The sequence below is a fragment of the Chelmon rostratus genome, chromosome 7 (genome assembly GCF_017976325.1).
Source record: "Chelmon rostratus isolate fCheRos1 chromosome 7, fCheRos1.pri, whole genome shotgun sequence".
NCBI lineage: Eukaryota > Metazoa > Chordata > Actinopteri > Chaetodontiformes > Chaetodontidae > Chelmon > Chelmon rostratus.
Window position 1 is genome coordinate 10,374,146 of NC_055664.1, and position 17,679 is coordinate 10,391,824.

At 42.4% G+C, this 17,679-nt stretch overlaps 2 protein-coding genes across 7 annotated transcripts; one reads left to right on the forward strand and one right to left on the reverse strand.

Moving 5' to 3' along the window:
- Positions 1–35: 35 nt before the first annotated feature.
- Positions 36–13,501, forward strand: vmp1 (vacuole membrane protein 1). Of its 6 annotated transcripts, none has more exons than XM_041940494.1 (12): positions 36–72; positions 625–732; positions 1,045–1,177; positions 1,561–1,651; positions 2,146–2,256; positions 6,169–6,336; positions 6,674–6,805; positions 8,347–8,427; positions 8,633–8,749; positions 10,025–10,086; positions 11,815–11,914; positions 12,461–13,501. In XM_041940494.1, the coding sequence occupies exons 2-12, from the start codon at positions 654–656 to the stop codon at positions 12,602–12,604; spliced, it is 1,218 nt and encodes a 405-aa protein (XP_041796428.1). In that variant the 5' UTR covers positions 36–72; positions 625–653; the 3' UTR covers positions 12,605–13,501. The 6 variants fall into 6 exon arrangements, with proteins under 6 accessions (XP_041796428.1, XP_041796424.1, XP_041796425.1 ...); XM_041940490.1 differs by having other exon boundaries at positions 43–72; positions 1,042–1,177; XM_041940491.1 differs by having other exon boundaries at positions 57–184; positions 1,042–1,177.
- Positions 13,502–13,690: 189 nt separating this feature from the next.
- Positions 13,691–17,426, reverse strand: tubd1 (tubulin, delta 1). Its single transcript, XM_041941042.1, has 8 exons — positions 17,133–17,426; positions 16,908–17,055; positions 16,176–16,392; positions 15,866–16,097; positions 15,428–15,592; positions 15,202–15,330; positions 14,837–15,020; positions 13,691–14,659 (listed from the first exon to the last, which is right to left on the reverse strand). Exons 1-8 carry the CDS (start codon positions 17,281–17,283, stop codon positions 14,554–14,556), a joined length of 1,332 nt encoding a protein of 443 aa, XP_041796976.1. The 5' UTR covers positions 17,284–17,426; the 3' UTR covers positions 13,691–14,553.
- Positions 17,427–17,679: the final 253 nt, after the last annotated feature.

Sequence of the window (17,679 nt, forward strand, 5' to 3'; positions counted from 1 at the left end):
GGCTGAACGAAAGCACCGTTTTTACTTTGACACGCCGAACGTTTGTTTCCGGGTGAGGAGGACAGGAAAGAGGTACGACTGTCAATTAATTTAAAACATCGCTGTTTCCCCTCTATATAACGTATATTTTGTCATTACTATAACAGCACAACGACAAGGAACATTTTTGCACACCTTCCCACAAGTAAGGCGACTCGTTATTGATTTTAAAACCCTTGTTTGATGTAGAGACTCCTCAACGTCCCTAGCTTCTCCATTAGCATGTTGGCTAGCCGGTTTGCATGTGGAGGATGATGGTGTGCACGTATTTGGCATCATATCTTATTACAGATTGACCTACAGAACGACGGTTATTTCAGTAAACTGTCGCTTAGGCGTTATTGTCACGAGGCAGTTGGTAATATTTTCGCCTTATTGCTTTGTTGGATATTTTCTCTTTGTAATCACCATGAATTTTGAATGTCAGCTGACATGTTCGCATTGACAGTCTGACAGACAGATATATTAAACGGCCGCTGATAAGTCCCACAGCGTTCGTCATATTCCCGCGGTCACGAAGAAGTCAAGCATTAGCGGGGAGGACACTGCTGAGCGACACCAACTTGTTATTTTCTTTCGTCCTAGACTTCCTGACCTGCTAAATCTTGATTGACATGGCAGCCAATGGAGCGAGCTGTGAACAGCCTCAGAAGCGTGCGGGAGCTAAAGACAAACAGAATGGAAAGTCTGCAGGTTAGTTTCGCAAAGCTTCAACTTTCTAAACGTACAGTAGAGAAGTTAACAGTCATCTTGAAGTGTCCGTGTAACGTCTGAATGATAACCACCACCACATGGTTTGAACCAGTCATAAAACCTCTCAAGTCTGACTCATTTTAGGTCACTTTCACTTTTCAAAGGTACAAACAACTTGGCCTTCAATAGAACAAGAACAGAACCATACATGTACCATGTATTTCACATGGCCGGTTCAACAGGATGCAATAATTGATATAGATAGAAGTGTTACAGTATGTGAGAGTGACTGCAATTCTGTTTGTTCAGCAGACTCCTCAGTAAGAGAGAGGCGACAGAAAGATAAGGAGGATCGTCTGTCTCTGGTGGTTTGGAGGAGGCCTGTCACCACACTGCATTATTTCCTCCTGGAGACCCTTGTCAAGCTAAAGGAGTGGACGTTTAAGTAAGAGTTAAACAGGTTTTTCCAGTGCACTGCTTTTGACAGGATGTTTGTGCTTGCGTGTCCTTGTGACTTATTGTTTTCTGTAGTGCTCACCAGTTGGTAAAGCAGAAAAAGCCTCACACCTAAACAATTATAGTCATTCTCTGTCCCCAAGATGCTGGAGTTGTAATGCTTAAAATATACATACTTTTACACTATAGATATATCAAGGGGGGCAGGGGCAGGGGCAGAAAGAATTCCCTTATACAGGGAGCTGGGCATTTGTGAGGTCAGGCCTCTCCAAGACAGTTTCACAAAGATAAGAAAACATGTCACTTTTTTCAGTTTTTGTGTTTGGAACTTGTTTCATTTGTGACATTTTGTTTTCTTGCCTTCCTGTTCAGGCTTTGGCAACGACGAGGCGTAGTGTTCTTACTTTTGGTGTTATGTTCTCTGTTCTCCATCGCCTACTCCACTGAGGGCACACACCAACAAGTAAGGCTCGACGAATTTCTTTGTTTTTTTAAATGAAGTTAATAATCAACACCATTGTTCCATCACAAGCCTGTTTAAAGGTTAATGATAAGTCACTCTAAAAACGCTCCTGGAGGAAAGCTCACTTTGGGAGATAACATCTGCACTGTTGTCAAGCAACCCTTGATCACACACTTGACTGAAAGTTTTGTTCACAAATTCCTCTGTGCGATGGTATGTTACAGTTCAGTTAACACGTCACCAGTCTTCAGTATAACATTAACATTTTCCTGGAGTACCAACATTTGTAATGAACAAATATTCAACCCACTACCGGTAATTTAGATTACAACATGAAATTATAGGCTACATTTGAAACAAAAATGTCACTAAAATCAGCTGATATTAATTTAAAAAATCTATAAAAAGTGTTGTGCTTTTTGCCACAATCGTACCATGAGTTCATCTGTGTCCTCAGCCTTCTAATCTCTTTTATTTTACTTTCTTCACTCAAGTATGTTGAGTACCTGGAGAAGAAGTTCCTATGGTGTGCCTACTGGGTAGGCCTTGGGATCCTGTCCTCGGTGGGCCTTGGGACTGGCCTGCACACCTTTCTCCTCTATCTGGTAAGAGAGTTTTTATGGATTGGCAAAAGTGTAAACACCAGTTCTTGAACTGGGTTTGTACAGAATACAGAGACACTCACAAACAGTATACAGATGGTTATTTCTAGTTGAACAAAGATCTTAAATATGCTCAGGAAACATTTTATATTTAAGAAATAATCAAACATGAGCAATGTAATTAAAGACACAAGTGAGGACAAAAAAAAACACTTTTTTAAACTGCCTACTGTGCTGGCTCAAAATTAACTCAACTTGAGGTTCATGCAAATGTTTCCCTAGTTGAGTGTCTTGAAATGTAATTTGAATGAGCAGCATGTAATTATGATAGCAGGAAAAGTAACAGGAAATGTCTGTCAGCGATAAAATAATTCAGTTGCCCACATGCACACTGTAAGTGCACACAAAATAGTGGAACTGTACAAAGCCGACACGATAAATTGTGTACATGTAAATGTCCACTTAAACCACAACCAGATCTAATCATCCACATGTTTTTTATCATGATGGTACCAATTACTGTATTTACATATTTCTAGGGAAAAACTTTGTCAGATGGCCCACACGCAACCCATTTCTCAACAGTCAAAAGCCTGCAAATGACAATGACTGTCGAGAGAAACTGGTAACCATGATTATCTGGTCGGCTGTGCTCGGCATTGGTCAGGATGTTCCGTGTGTATCTACAAATGCAGTCTTTTCCAGATGTAAATTACATCTGATTCATCATTACCTATTTTCCTCCAAATATGCCTACATAAATGATAGAAAACTCATACTTAATTTCAAAACATTTCTCCATGCGTGTCTGTCCCTGTAGTTGCCAGAGGATGGCGTCATGCTCCTCCTGCTTCTTCAAGCTCGTTCCATTTTGTCACCCGTCTGTCTAAGGCTAAGCAAAAGTTAAGTGTAGTTTTTCCCTGACAGGCAGTCACAGAATGACTGTTTGACTGAGTCACCAAAATGTGTGTCATTTGTCTTGGCTGCGGTAAAAAAAAAAGGAGAACATAGCAAAATGAAAGGGAGGAAGAAACTGCACCATAGTCCGCTTTAGGCTGATGATGTGGCTTCTGTTTTGTAGAGCTAGTGCACATGTGGGCCAGCTGAGTCAGCTATTTCCATTATAATGAAATAATGGGAAAAGATTTAACTGTTACCTTCCTGTTTTTCAGAGCTGATGCACACTCCTTTCATCAGTGCATTACCATGTGTTTGTTTGAGTTGTCTCACTTTCTTTGTTTTTGATAACAACTTCTCCCTTTAGCCTCATCTGATAACGTCTGTGTTACGTTACTCGCCTTGACATTGCAAACAATGATTAAAATTCTCATCAGAAACATTGTGTCTGGACAATAAAATGGACATCAGTCTTCCTGAAATTGGACTGGCTCCCATTCCAGTCTGAGCTCATTCTTTTTCTTTTTCTTCTTCATGTCTCAGCAGAGAATTCTTTTGTTTGAGCACTCGGATAAAGCCTGTCTTTTGAAATTAAGACCGTCATGCTCATTTGTGCCATTGGAGGTGGGGGTGTTCTTGTGGCCCAAGGAGCTAGAATGTGGCTCTTTGGCTATTTATCAACTTTACATTACTGACAAAAGATAGGATTACTTTCAACAACACTCTGAACAAGTTGTAGCTGTGGAGCAGTGCTTTTGGAGAGGTTGAGGACTCAGAGTCAAGCTGGGTAAAAATGTGGAACAGCCCTCTTCTCTTCTCCCGGTTCCTCTCTGTCGCACCTCCTGCCATCTGCCCAAAGCTAGATCCTCCCCTCTAGATTATATTCCAGCATCCTGTTGTTGGAGCCTCTGCTTTCCATTAGCTTCCAATTTAGGTACACTAATACCCTTTTAAACCCAGACCCTATCCTGTGTCATACAAGCATATTTCTTCTTCAGAAAATCCTTCAGGTTGCTGTAATTCCAGGGTGTGGGCGTTAAGCAAACAGCATACCTCTCTGATGAGAATGGTGTAGTCCATACAAAAAAGTCGTCAAAAAAAGTCAAGCTGCCAATGTCTCCTTTATGTGACTCCCACCTCATATCCCCATCTGTTGCATCCAGAGCACCGTGCAAAGCATCCCTAAACTCCTGTTAACCATATCAGATTTTTTTCAGAAAAGTGAAAGTGGAACAGTTCCTACCATTGCTGCCTACTCAGTGTTGATGTCAGCCATAGACAGGAAACTCCCAGAGTTGAGTTTGAAGGAAAAACCACATGTCATAGTTACACCGTGAATTTATCTCAAGCCTGAAGCATTAATAGTTAGCCCCACAGAGAGTATGAGATCACTGTGCACATGGGAAAGGGGATTCACACATCAGTATGATCTTATGATTCATCTTGATGTTTTTGGAGGTCACTGCTGTGTATGTAAGTGCTGGATTCTAGTCATAATATTGTGCTTACAATGAGAGAAAATACATGCTCATATGTTGTTGCTTTTATTTATTAATTGGTCTGTTTAATCAGACAAGATATTTAAAGCTTCTGCTATTTCTCCCCTTGAATTCTTGAGACCTAAAGATGATAAAGTCAATCCTAGTTTTAATAACCACGTGCTACCTACAGGTTAACATTGAAAATGAACCAGCACAAGGTGTTTTGAAAAATAACAGTTGTACCATTTTTGATGGCACACCAGAACCACACCTGAGAATTTCCCTCTTGCATCGTCCACAGGTTAAAATATCAGTGCAGATGCAGTGAAATGTGCTGAGGTCATTCATGCTGCCAGTGGGAGAAACCGTTTAAATGATCTCATGGCCCTTTCTGTTGCACCACTTCCCAATATTAAGACCCATTACTTGTGGGCTGCAGGAATCTTTGCAGCTACGAGTTAGTGGTTAGTAGTTTTGTTCTTAAATAAACATGTCATTGTAATTTTGGGTTTTTTTTTTTTCATTTGACAGGTACTTGATGAACATTACTTGGCAAACAAGTGTTTTATCTGTATGCAAAGAGTTCTGCTCTGCTGACTGCAGTGAACTTCTTTGTTCACTGCAGTGTCGCCCATCTGATGAGAGTATCAAATTGTGGTTTCAGAGTTTGGATCACAGCGCAGTTATTTCTTGTTAGCACTGACTGCGTCATGAAGAAATCCTTGTAAGCGAGGTTCTGTTTGGCCTGAAACAGACTGTGTTTTGTAAACTAAAGAAGCCCCCTGTGTGCTCATGCAGCGGAGTCGGGTGGAGAGTTAATGTGGGGGAACAGTTGCAGTCAACACAGACTAATTGTGTGCTGTCAATCTACTGTCAGAGTTTCCTGTATCACCTTAAGCAGGCATAATGGAGCAGTGTGTAGTGTAGTTACAGGTGGGTCATCTGTTATTGAGGCCAGGTGGCTCAGCCTGGCCAGACATTTCACAATGATAAAAGATGACATACCTACCTGTCAGAGAGACCGTATGACTCAGCTACTGCTGGTGTGTGTCTGTGCCTGTTAGCAGACGAGCTGTGTTTAACTATGCAACAGCATGTTAAATTTAACTCAAAAGCTTTTTTGTTTGTTTAGGGCTATGCAATATAATCACGTGTCGTTATTAAAGGTCCCACTGTTAATAAATATGTATATACACTCAATTTATTTGGTACACCCAGCAAGAATTAGTCAGTCTATAAAACAGCCCTGCAGGAAATGCTACCTTTTAGGAAGGTTATCATGTTCGATTACAGCTGCAGTTGTTTCAAGGGAGTGTTGATTCAACCGTATGGTCATTTTGGAAGCTGAGATACAAGGCTAATCATCAAAATTGTAATATACTTCACTACTGCAAAATCTAAATGTACATTTACAGGCCCATGTCTCGCAGTGTTTCATGACGCATGTTGGACAAAATGAATGTGCCACAATATGTCCCAGTGGTTTCCAGTCCATGAAAGCAGCTCATCTTATGCATCTGTCCCACCTCTCTCTTAGGGTCCTCACATAGCATCTGTAACCCTGGCAGCATACGAATGTGGCTCCACAGACTTCCCAGAGCCTCCATACCCAGACCAGATTGTCTGTCCCCAAGGTGGAGGGGTGGATGGAGGCGTCTCCCTCTTCTCAATCATGTCAAAGGTCCGCCTGGAGGCCTGCATGTGGGTGAGTAGTCGCTGGAGTAAAGACACAATGCAGTGCTCCGCTCTGAAAAATGCCAAGAATGTTTGGCAGTTCCAGCAGTGGGTGGCATTGTGATAGCTGTAAATTTTTTCCAATAACTGACTCCCTCATTTCAGCATGCATCGCCAGAGCAAAGGGGTTTAATATTAATATGACTTCAAAAGCTTCACTAGTGTCTTACATTCAGCCAAAGTGTGTGGTTCTTTACCCAAAGCAGCTGGGCATACCAAATTCAAAAATTCATGGTGGCATGAATAGTTGCCTGTGTGTGTGAAATGAATGAGCAACTGCTGACATGGAACATTATGTGTTGGTGTAGGGCGCAGGCACTGCCATTGGAGAACTGCCGCCATATTTCATGGCCCGAGCGGCTCGTCAGTCAGGAGCTGATCCGGATGATGAAGACTATGAGGAGTTTGAGGAGATGCTGGAGCAGGCCGAGGGCGCTCAGGTCAGACTCGCACAGACATGTACATCTAAGGTGACACCTTCAGGTGTATCATGTAGATTTTTTGATGATTTCTAAGAATTTCCAAAGAACACAAGCACAAGAAAACGTCCCAGAACTTGTCAGTTTTAGTGCTAAAGATAGCCTAGACCCAACCCAGCAATTACACTGAACTATCTATTCCTCAATTTGGCTTCCTATTAGCATAGGTGTTTACACTCTGCTAGCCCGCCCGATGTGATATGATCATATCTGATATGATGATATGTCTCATCTTCATAATGTGTAACTGACCATGGGGCCACTGTCCAGTGATTGGTCTTAAAGTGTCATGTGACTTCAGTGAAGCCCCTCCCTCCCTTGCACTTCCAGTAAATCTGTCTGTTTGTGGGTGAGTCACCCTGAGCACAGCTCCCCCTTTAATCATCCCTCTGGCTTTGCTCCCTCTGCCTCCCTTCTTCCCTCCCTCCGTCTCTCTTTTCACCGGCCTCTAATTTGAATGACAGACAGTTCGGTCAGGAACAAGGTTCACATGACTGGAGTCAGTTGAGATCAGAGGTTGAGTCAGCAGAAATCAGAGAATTTGAGAACATTGTCTCTATCACCTATTCTCACTTCACTGGTTCTCAGCTGAATAGGCTGAGGAGGCCAGCTTCACATCACATGGCTTCCATCATGGGGATGTATCCAGGATGTATACACATTTGTCATTGGTCTTCTAAGCTACAATCTCACAGTCAGAAGCACTTCTAAGGAACACACAGTTCATGGAAATAAATGTCACACACAATGTGTAACATTGAAACAAGCATAAAAAAAACCTAATCAGATCTTGTCAGGTGGAAATCTAAATCCTGCATCTTTTTGAGGTTATGTCTACAAGAGGTAAACAAAAATTAAAATTCTGAATAAAAAATATGGCCCACAAATACTGATGACAAAAAGAAATTACACAACTGAAAACAAGCTTGGTTTGAAGATGAAAACTCAGATTTTTAGTTGTGGAGACTTAAGAAGAAACTGAAATTTAAATTGCTTTCTAAATTGACATTGATGTGATGCCAGCTTTTCAAACTGCCTCTTAATCTCCCTCCTGCATCGACTGTGATCTTCACCATGTAACCACAATCATTTCACCCCCACAGGGATTTAGATAGGATCAAAAGACCCTCGGCACTTTTGTACCACACAGTTTTAGTTGTAATGCCACAAAAGTCATTAAACCAAAAAAACAGTCAGGGCTCAGAAATAGTAGGTACTTGACCACAGTAATTTCTTTGTAGCTCTCATTTCTTGTAATATCACTGCAGACAACATCTGCGAACAAGGACAACCTGGTTATTTTAAGAAAAGAATGGAAGGGTGATGTCTGTTGAGAGACACCCACGTATTTTTTTTAATTGTGTTGCAGTGTGATATAGCAGGTTTTACAAACCATGTGTCATGAAAGTCAAATGTAGAATTTTGACTTAGAAAAAAAAATCTACCCATTCATATGTGTGTTTTAAAAAATTTTTGTTTGTTTGTTTTTTACCTGTTTGCAGGATTTTGTCACAAGAGCAAAACTGGGAGTCCAGCACATGGTGCAGAAAGTGGGATTCTTTGGGATCTTGGCTTGTGCCTCTGTAAGTTCATGTATTTATCGGACGCTGTTCATTATGTCCTTGCATTTTTCAGAAAATCACAATCAAAGAATAAAGTTGCGTTGCAGTCTTTTCTCATTTTAGCAAACATTTGTCACTGTGCATGCAAATTAGCTTGTTGGAAATAAACCTGTAACAAATAAAATACACTATGAATCAGTAATATTATCTGATGTGAATGTTTCAGATCCCTAATCCTCTCTTCGACCTGGCTGGGATAACTTGCGGCCATTTCCTGGTTCCCTTCTGGACCTTCTTTGGAGCGACTCTGATTGGGAAAGCCATCATCAAGATGCATATACAGGTCAGCAGCTCAACTAAAAGTTTTGTCAGAGGTGTTGAGAACCGAGCAAAGAACCAGTTCACCTCAAGCTACGCCACATTTTTCCATCTCTAACTCAAACCGTACAGGCACATATCGTAGTTGAAGCATCTTGGTTTTCATTATGACTCAATTTTTGTTTCATGTCATCGCAATTGTCTGTCCATATTGTAATAATGTGTGTCAAAAAAAATCTCAAGAAAAAAGGGTATTCACCACTGAGTGGTTTACTTTGAATAATCCCTGCAACCTCAAAACGTGTGGGAGAGCTAAACCTACTGCTTAGATCATGAGTTTGTGACTGTGAGAAACTCCTAATTGTGCACTTCTTATTAACTCTTTCTGACGGTGCTCTGGTCCTTTGGGGGATTCCTCATTCTGGTTTTAGCTTTGGGATGCCTCCAGACCACAAAAACAGGCTCCAGATGAAAGGACGGGAAGCTTTTAAGAAGCTTTTAACAAGAGTTTGGATTTTAAAAAATCCACTGCATCAAAAAAAAACTTGTTAATTACGGAGTGTATTGTTGAGTCTGCCACACCAGTGACTAATATAAGCTTTATACTAAGGGAGGTTGTCTGTCTGGTGGGGGTGAGTCGCTGAGTGTCTTAACAAACTAAATCTATCCATCTCTTGGTGGTACCAGCCAGTGATCTCACTCTGAGACCTTTTAGACAAAGGGGTTATAGAGTGGACATGAGAAGGTAGACACGAGAGAAGGAAATTGAGTAGACAGGAAGAAGCTGCAGGGGGGACTCTTGGACTTATTTTTTTTTTCTTTTTTGTACCTTGAACCTATTGGACATCACATGTCATATCCTGTCTGATTTTGTCCAGGGGGCCATGTGTCATGCTTGTTTAAAGCTGATCAGTTTCAGGACCAGAGAAGAATATTGTGGTTTTGCCCCCCCACTTTGGCGCTTTGCAAACCACACAAAGCCCCTCGCAGCCCAAAATTTAGCTTACTGCCAGGTTTGAGTTTTGTAATTAGTGTGTCTGTGGACGGAGCAGATGTGGTCTCAATTTCCCACAGCTGTGCCGCTACAATTAATTATCTATCAATCTAGCTGTTCGTCACGTGAGTTTCTGAGAGACACCGAGTTGTTTTGTTAATTATTTGTTTCATCCTATTTTCTAAAAAATGTTGTCCTTAACCTGTTTCCAACATATCTCTGTAAATGATTATGTTGTATACCTTTGCATATGATCAGAAAGAAATTAGTTTTAATGCTTATTAATATCTCCCTTGTTTTCAACAGAAACTATTTGTCATCATAACCTTCAGCAAGCACATAGTGGAGCAAATGGTGTCACTCATTGGGTAAGTGCTTTTCTGTCTTCATGTGCGTGCGTGCATGTGCGAGAAAAGACCGTATTAATCAGGTACTCTGTGGAGTCATTGTCTTTCTCCTGGTTTTGTGGTTGGCAACGCATTTGTAAACATTTTCAAAAGCATTTTGACCACTGATTGGGCATCCTGTATGAATACATGCTCTCACTGCGTGGGGGAACGTGCATACATTTTGCATTTTTCCACACATGCAATCCATCTCTACAGCATTGGTGGTCAGGCGTGTGAGGTCCCATCTGAACATGTTGATATGACTCACCAAGTTCAGCTTTGACTGAGACAGTTGCCCCAGTGAGGCGGGAAACAATCATAGACATAGAAAAAAAACGTTTCTGTGACTGTTTGGCAACATCTGACATTAATTAATCAAAAAGAATTACAGGTAATATTCTAGTTGATGATCTTAACTAAAGCTTGTTGGTGGTAAAACTAATAATTCAATATAAAAAATGGATATTGGTATTTAATGTAAGTCAAGTCATGAATTGTCATTAGGCAAAATGTTAAGGAAGCTGGTTTAGGAGTTTACTCAGACTTCAAATATCATGATTTGGATTCTGCTAACATGTCCATAGCTGCTTAGTTTTATTGCTCTATTGGGTGTTAAATGTTCACTCACATGTATGTGATGTTCAGATCATAACTTTGACATATCTGGACCTGAATCTGTGGTCCTAGAATTCAAGGTCAAGCTTCTTTGCCATAGATTCAGATGGCCCGCTGTGACTTGCTATGATGAGTGCAAACACTGCTGATACAGGATTTTTTTGCCAGTTGCTTTGTGTATAGCCGTGTGTGCTGGCATGTAAAGTGGGAGAGATAAGAAAAATGAGTCAGTCAAAACTTGTTAGGTTTACTTGAAATCAGCAATTACCCCACTTCCATTTAGCTCTTTAGTTTAGTTGTTTAGTAACTTGTCTCTCTTTTTTTTTTTTTTTTTTTTTTTTTTGTGCTTCGTCTTGTCAAGTCCAGACTACATGTTTATGCCTGATTCAGAGACAGGACTGAGTTTATGCAAAGAGAAGGCTGTGTCTGAGATATATAGAGATCCCTTTGAACCGTAGCACTGCTGACAAAATAAAAATCAAGTTTATAAGTCAAGAACCATATTCAAGGGAAGTCAGACCTTGGTACAACTACAGCACCAATGTCTCAATGTGACTTGGATTGGTAAAATGGTATCCATTGTGATTGGCCCCCTGGTGAGCTAATCCACACTGCCTAATAAGGACATGAGTACGCCCTGATTAGATATCTTCCCACCCATAAGGCTGCAATGGTGGTAAAGGTGATGACATCATGTCGACTCACTTCCTGGTTGAAGGGGCTGACACAGGCTCCTATAGAGAGCAAAGAAGTATAAAAGGAGGGCAGATGGGTTTCTGCTTTATTCCTCTCTGCTGCCTGCTCCTGCTCACAGCACTAAGTAGAAGAGGTGGAAGCTCCAAGATAGGGCCCACATGTAGGATGGGGCCTTCCGCAGCTGTTCCAAGGATGCTGTTAGACTGGTGGATCAGTGAGGACCTGTGGTAGCGTTCAGGCTTTGAGGCTCTTACAGGGAATAAGAATCTAACGCTTCAGTCTTGGGCTCCATGTCAAAGGAAGGATGCTTATTGGGTGAGTGGATTAATGTTCTTCCTCCCTTTTGTCTCTTTTCTGTGCCGTTCTGTGTGGATGTACGTGGGACTGTGATGTCAGGTCTGTGCCCAAAGTGGGACAATCGCTTCAGAAGCCCTTCAGTCAGTACCTGGAAGCACAGAGGAACAAGCTGCACCACGCTGGGGGAAGTGCATCAGCGGTAAGAACAAAGCATTATTTTACCATGCACCACTTTCAACTTTATTTTATGAAAAATTTCCCTAACTGTCTAAACATCCACGCAACACAGCAGAGTTGGGAGATTTTTAGTAGATTTTTTTAGTATAGCCTAATGGATAATAGATTTTTAAGGCTAATGTTGAAACTTGAGAGTTTCAAAGTCTGATGATGAAACACTGGCCTTTTTAGTTTTTACATAATCTTATAACAGATTTTCAGAAACACCCTGAACTTTGGTTAGTAAAGAATTGTGACTGAGATGTGTGCTGAAAATGTCATTGTCAGTGCTCTCTGGTGGACAAACATGACCAATGTAACTGAGGAACTATTTCTAAATTACCTTCAACATATCTTTGGCATTTCTGTACTGCGATATCTTATCTGTCAGCACACATATGTGCCCACTCTAATATATTTACAATAATATCAGAGGATTTTATCAGTCACTTGCTCATGAACTGTAATTTTACATTATGGTTGTATGATGGCAATTAATAGCATATGCACCCTAATTTTTGGTTTCCAGGATGAGAACTGGCTGTCATGGGTGTTTGAGAAGGTGGTGCTCGTCATGGTCTGCTACTTTGTCATTTCCATCGTCAACTCCATGGCTCAGAGCTACGCCAAGCGCCTGCAGCAGCAGAGGCACTCAGAGGAGAAAACCAAGTGATGACCAGACAAAGCCGCACAACCATCCAAGTGACTGTGTTTCTGCTGCCGCTGAGAGCCCTCCACTCAGCCGCAGCCACTCACAACTTGACAATTAACCTCACCCCCATCCATTCTCAGAGGCTGAACGCTCAAACAACCAGGCACTATTTGTTGAAGTGTGTGTGTGTGTGTGTGCGCGCGCTATAGAGGATGTATGTGCTGTTTACTGTTTGTCCCTCTCCAGGTTTTGTAGTTTCTCCTCTCATCTCACCCTCTAGGAGTGCGTAGTGCGATTGGTTCAATTGCTGATCTTAACATGTTACTTTATGTTAAATTTAACCCATTCATCGACCTCAGAAGTTAAAGCAGCGGTTTGGTGGTGACTGCTGTGTTCGGGCAGTGCCCATCAGATGCTATGCCTTATGCAAGACGGGAAGGTCTGACTTCCTTTGAATATGGTTCTTGACTTATAAACTTGATTTTTATTTAATTTTGTAACATTTATGTATGGATGGATCCTGATTTGTTTGTACAGTGTGCTGCCAAGGTAACTGCTGTGGATGGTCTTTGTTTTCAGGGTTTCATTTTCCTCATGTTTTTGTCCTGTTATAAGACCAATTTGTCTTTTTTGTTTGTTTGTTTCTGGAATTGTCGGTTTAAAATGGTGAAAAAAAAGCAATATCAACTTAAAACAGTGTGGTATTGATGGTTTGCACATTGTGTAAATATCTTAATCTTTTTGACAGTATGCACAGATGTATTTCTATTCTAATAGTCTGTGTGGACATGAGTAAACTTGAACCAAAACAAAACAAAAAAAAATATCATTTGTAAAGTGACATTGTACTCTCAGCTAACTAGTCCCATTTCTATTCTGTACATTTAGGTTGAACCTCGGATCAGATCATATAAAACATGTAAATCATGCACTTGTTTCCAAGTCTTTTTTTTTTTACCCTCTAGCAGGACAAGATTAACTGTTATGTTTTCATCCTCATGAGCTCTGTTGTGATCTTGTGATGTTAAAGAACTGTTGTATTTTTTTAACCATCATGACAGCGCTAATGCTTCATTTTCTTAGAACCGATCATCTTTAAGGTAAGTGAACAGCTCAGCACTCATTTGCTTTGTCTTTTAGTTTTTTGTAATTGTCAGAACAAGAACTGTGTCCTCAATAGTTGGAGCTGCATTTGATTCATCTGATTCAAACTTTACAATCTGACTGCCTTCCCTCCCCGTGTCTGCGCTTGGCGGATTCCAGCTCTATGGAGAGGTCCCCTTCTGGCTTTCTGTAGTGTATTCCTTGACACACCTTTCCCATCCCATCAGCTAGCTTATCAGACTGGTGTTGGCTGTTAAATTACCACGGCAACAGCAGTCTGTAGGCTGGCTGAAGTCGTGGGCGACCGACATTTCAGTTGTACTGCTCGGTTCATGCCAAGACTCAACTTCAGTTGGTGCGTTTGCGGACACTCTGCTTCCATGCCGATCATCCCAGTTCTGGAAATGCTACGATGTAAAATCAATGAACAATAAAGTGGTGAAAAGTATGTTGACTGATGCTCTTGTCACTTTTCTTTGTGCGCTGCTGCTACTCCTTATAATTGCTCAACAAACTTGCTTTCCAAATTTTCAATTTTTGGAGCACTTTAAAGGCTTCCTATCTATGTTAGATTGAAATTTGAGTCCATTCTTGGCCTTGATAACAGCAACTGACAAAACGGTCACACCAGAAAGTCCATAATAATTTAATTTAATTAAATAGTTCCCACATTTTTCCCTCAGCACTGACCGTGGATCCCAGTGGTACTTTGGGTCTTTGCTGAAAAAAAGTCAAAATCAAGGAAATGGTTCAGGTTTCAGTGAGGCAAAGAATCCTGTTAGTTTTATTTCCATGTTAGTTCTTTATGTCCCACATCATGATGTTCAGGCCACAGGCGAGGTGGCACTTGTTGGCTGTTCTCGTGTCTAGCACAGTTGACTGTAGCTGGAGACGACTTGCTCAAGAGATGTAAAGCTGTCCAGAAAGTCCTCCTCTGAGATCCCAAATTTAATGTACTGATGGACGTAGGCCCTGTTAGAGAGGAGAGGAAAATAACTCAAAACAGCTCACTGCTGGTTTCCAGCTGCACTTCTCTTCAGCAACCTACTAACGTTGATAGGTGAGAATATGCTGCTCTATATAAATATGACCTACTTTTTCCTAAAAGCTGATATTTAAGCATTTCTCTGAGCAGCATGACTGACTCACCTGGAAGCAAACATATTCCAGGCTTTTCCCACCATGTGATCCAGCGGCCTGAGCAGAGCTCGGCTGTTGCTGACCAGCGTGGCAGATTTTTCATACTTGTTAAAAGGCACTGGGGATTTCCACACGCTGAAAGCTTCTCCTGATGAGAGCCAGGAGGTGTACAGGCCCGGATCCTCAAAGCCACCTGCGGACTGGACTATGGTCAAGCTCTTTTCTACGTTATGTGCATCACAACACCCTCATCTCCTTTTCGATTGTCATGAATTTATCAGGTGAGATCAATCAGGAATTAAGGTATTATATCACTCATTTAGTCAAGTTATTTTTCAGTGATAAAATCAATTTGCTTGAAGCAGCTCTCCGACCTGTCTCTGCGCTGTACACATCTTTCCCTCTCAGTATGAGCAGGTTGGCCAGAGAGGTGTTGAAACTGGGTCCCGTCAGACTCCCGGTGCGCTCGGACCCCGCAGGTGGACGCACCTGCCAGTCTATACCTGACTCAGGACAAACAATGAGATCCTCACAGGTGTCATAATGTAACTTAATAAACATGCCATTGAAGTGGATAGGTTAGATTTTGACAGAACTTGCCTTCCTCCATCTTGGCGTTGGAGATGAGCATCTGTCGTAGGTGTTTGAGCAGGCCCGGCCAGCTGAACGTGCTGTAGGCCATGGAGGCACGAGGCATCTGAGGGATCGTGCAAACACTGAGCAGCTTGTACTCTGGGTGGCACGCGAGGGTGCTCACCAGCTCACCTGAGAGACAGAGACAACGTCACCAGCAGGGTTAAGACGCGAGTCCATGCCATGAGAAGACTGAACGTGTGAAGGTTTGGCCTCATGGTGTTGATTTTCTACCTGTCGGTGCAGCTGAATCAGTGGCAGAAGGATTTCATGCCAAGATCATGAGGACAACTGCTTTGAATAAAATATTTTTTTCATCTAAAGGGATTCAGACTCTCTCAATCCACACCCTGTGGGGACCCAGCCATGTGTGTGTTTGCGTGTGTGTCGCGGCCTCTCTCTCACCCAGAGGGTTTCTGCTGTAGACTCCGTGGGAGTCAGCAGTGAGGGCGGGCTGCAGGACGCTGCCCAGCTGGTGAGCGATTACCCTGTTGACATCGCTGAAGGAGATGTGTTTGATGTTGAGCAGCTGACTGCAGATCTTGTGCGCCGTGTCGTTCTCATGCACCAGGATGGCGTCCGACAGCTGGTAGAGGTGAGCCAGCGTCAGCACGGAGTTGTAATTCTGGACTATCACCTGACAGGAAGGGTCAAGGCAAAAGGTTTATTAGCATCTTATTTTATACTAGCATTAAAGACTTAACAGACTCAGTACCTCCCCAGTCCCGTACGGCCAGGTGAGGTGGTTGACAATGAAGGACTTGGGGTAGATGTCTCGGACACACTGAGTGACGTAGGTGCCGACCCCGGAGCCAGTTCCCCCCGCCACGCTCATCACGGCCATGAGGCCGGCCAGCCTGTCACAGCGCTCCACCTCTCGCCTCACCAGTTCCTCCACCACGTCTCTGTGACGAGGGCCGTGGACGCAGTACCTGGTGTGATCCAAGAGTCACATTACAAGCAATGTAAGATAAATCTGACATGATTTACGGAAGAGAGTTCAAAATCCCAACCCAAGGCCCACTTACTGGCTCTTTATTGTCCAACTACTGTTCTTAAGGTCATGAATGAATTTTGATCAAACAAGTATTCAATGAGTGGATCGACTGAAAACGAAGCAGCAGCTGTTTTGTTAATCAATCAGTAAATTGACAAGCAAAACCTTTTGCTGCTTCCAGCATCTTAAATGTGACAACATCATTGAGTTTTAGGCTGCTGGTCGGCCAAAACAAGACATTTTAAGACGTGAGCTTGGGTCTCCTGAGTCGTCTTAACTTCTTGTTCAGGATAGATCAACAGCTACTGACTCTGCTCCTCAACAGATGCATCTGCTGCAGATGAAAGCTCTGGAAAAAGAGCTAGTAAGTGGGCTTTGAGTTGGGATTGATTTGACCTGATGAGGGTGGTGGTGTTCCTGCGACTGTACCAGCAGTGTAAGCGTCCTCACCCATTAGCCCAGTTGTTTCCAGAGCCCTGCTTCTGGCTGAAGTGTGACGCCTCTCCATACCTCCACCTGCCGGATTTAGCAGCCCTGCTCACACTCTGGTTGATCACTTTGGGCTCCATGTCAACCAGCACCGCCCTGGCTACAAGGTCTGGTTAACAGAAGGTGTGACAGGTAAACTGGAGTGCAGTGCAGACCGGAAACAAACTTCTCTAACAGGTGTCTTACCTCCGTGTGCAGTTTGGTGGAAGAATCGCTCACAGCTAGCTGTGCTGTACACTTTCCTCTGTCCGTCCCGAGCATCGCTGCAGATGATGTCAAACAGCTCGTGACCCACCTGGTTACCGCACTGACCGAGCTGCACGGTCACTATGGACATCGTTCACCCGGGAGAAGACTTTCCAGAAGGATCGGTAGTTGTCCGATCAGACTATGAGAGCGCACGGTCTGAATCCCACCGGTGGATTCACGCTGCGAGCCAAAGTTTTCATGACTGTGTCCGTATCTGTTTGTTTGAGCCGGCTGCCGCCAGAAGAAGTCAGAATGGTGTTTCCGGCCCAAACTGTCACAACTTTCAAAATAAAACTCCCATCATGTGACGTGAACGGTTGCAACTTTTTTGAGTCGCAAAGAAAAAAGGAATAAATGCATAATTTTAGCAATGCAATCAAATGTAATTTACACTGTAAATATTATCATTGTTGTTATTATTGTTATTAATATTATTTTTGCTGTTATAGTTTTCTATGTTTTCGTTCGCTTTAGTTATATTATT

Coding starts and splice junctions, on each gene's coding strand:
- tubd1 (XM_041941042.1), bottom strand. CDS start 17,283: ATGTCCATAGTGACCGTGCAGCTCGGTCAGTGCGGTAACCAGGTGGGT. Junction 15,021..15,201: donor TGTGTACAGCGCAGAGACAG/GTCGGAGAGCTG, acceptor TCCAGTCCGCAG/GTGGCTTTGAGGATCCGGGC. Junction 14,660..14,836: donor TGGAATATGTTTGCTTCCAG/GTGAGTCAGTCA, acceptor CCTCTCTAACAG/GGCCTACGTCCATCAGTACA.
- vmp1 (XM_041940490.1), top strand. CDS start 654: ATGGCAGCCAATGGAGCGAGCTGTGAACAGCCTCAGAAGCGTGCGGGA. Junction 8,750..10,024: donor TCATCAAGATGCATATACAG/GTCAGCAGCTCA, acceptor TGTTTTCAACAG/AAACTATTTGTCATCATAAC. Junction 11,915..12,460: donor CTGGGGGAAGTGCATCAGCG/GTAAGAACAAAG, acceptor TTTGGTTTCCAG/GATGAGAACTGGCTGTCATG.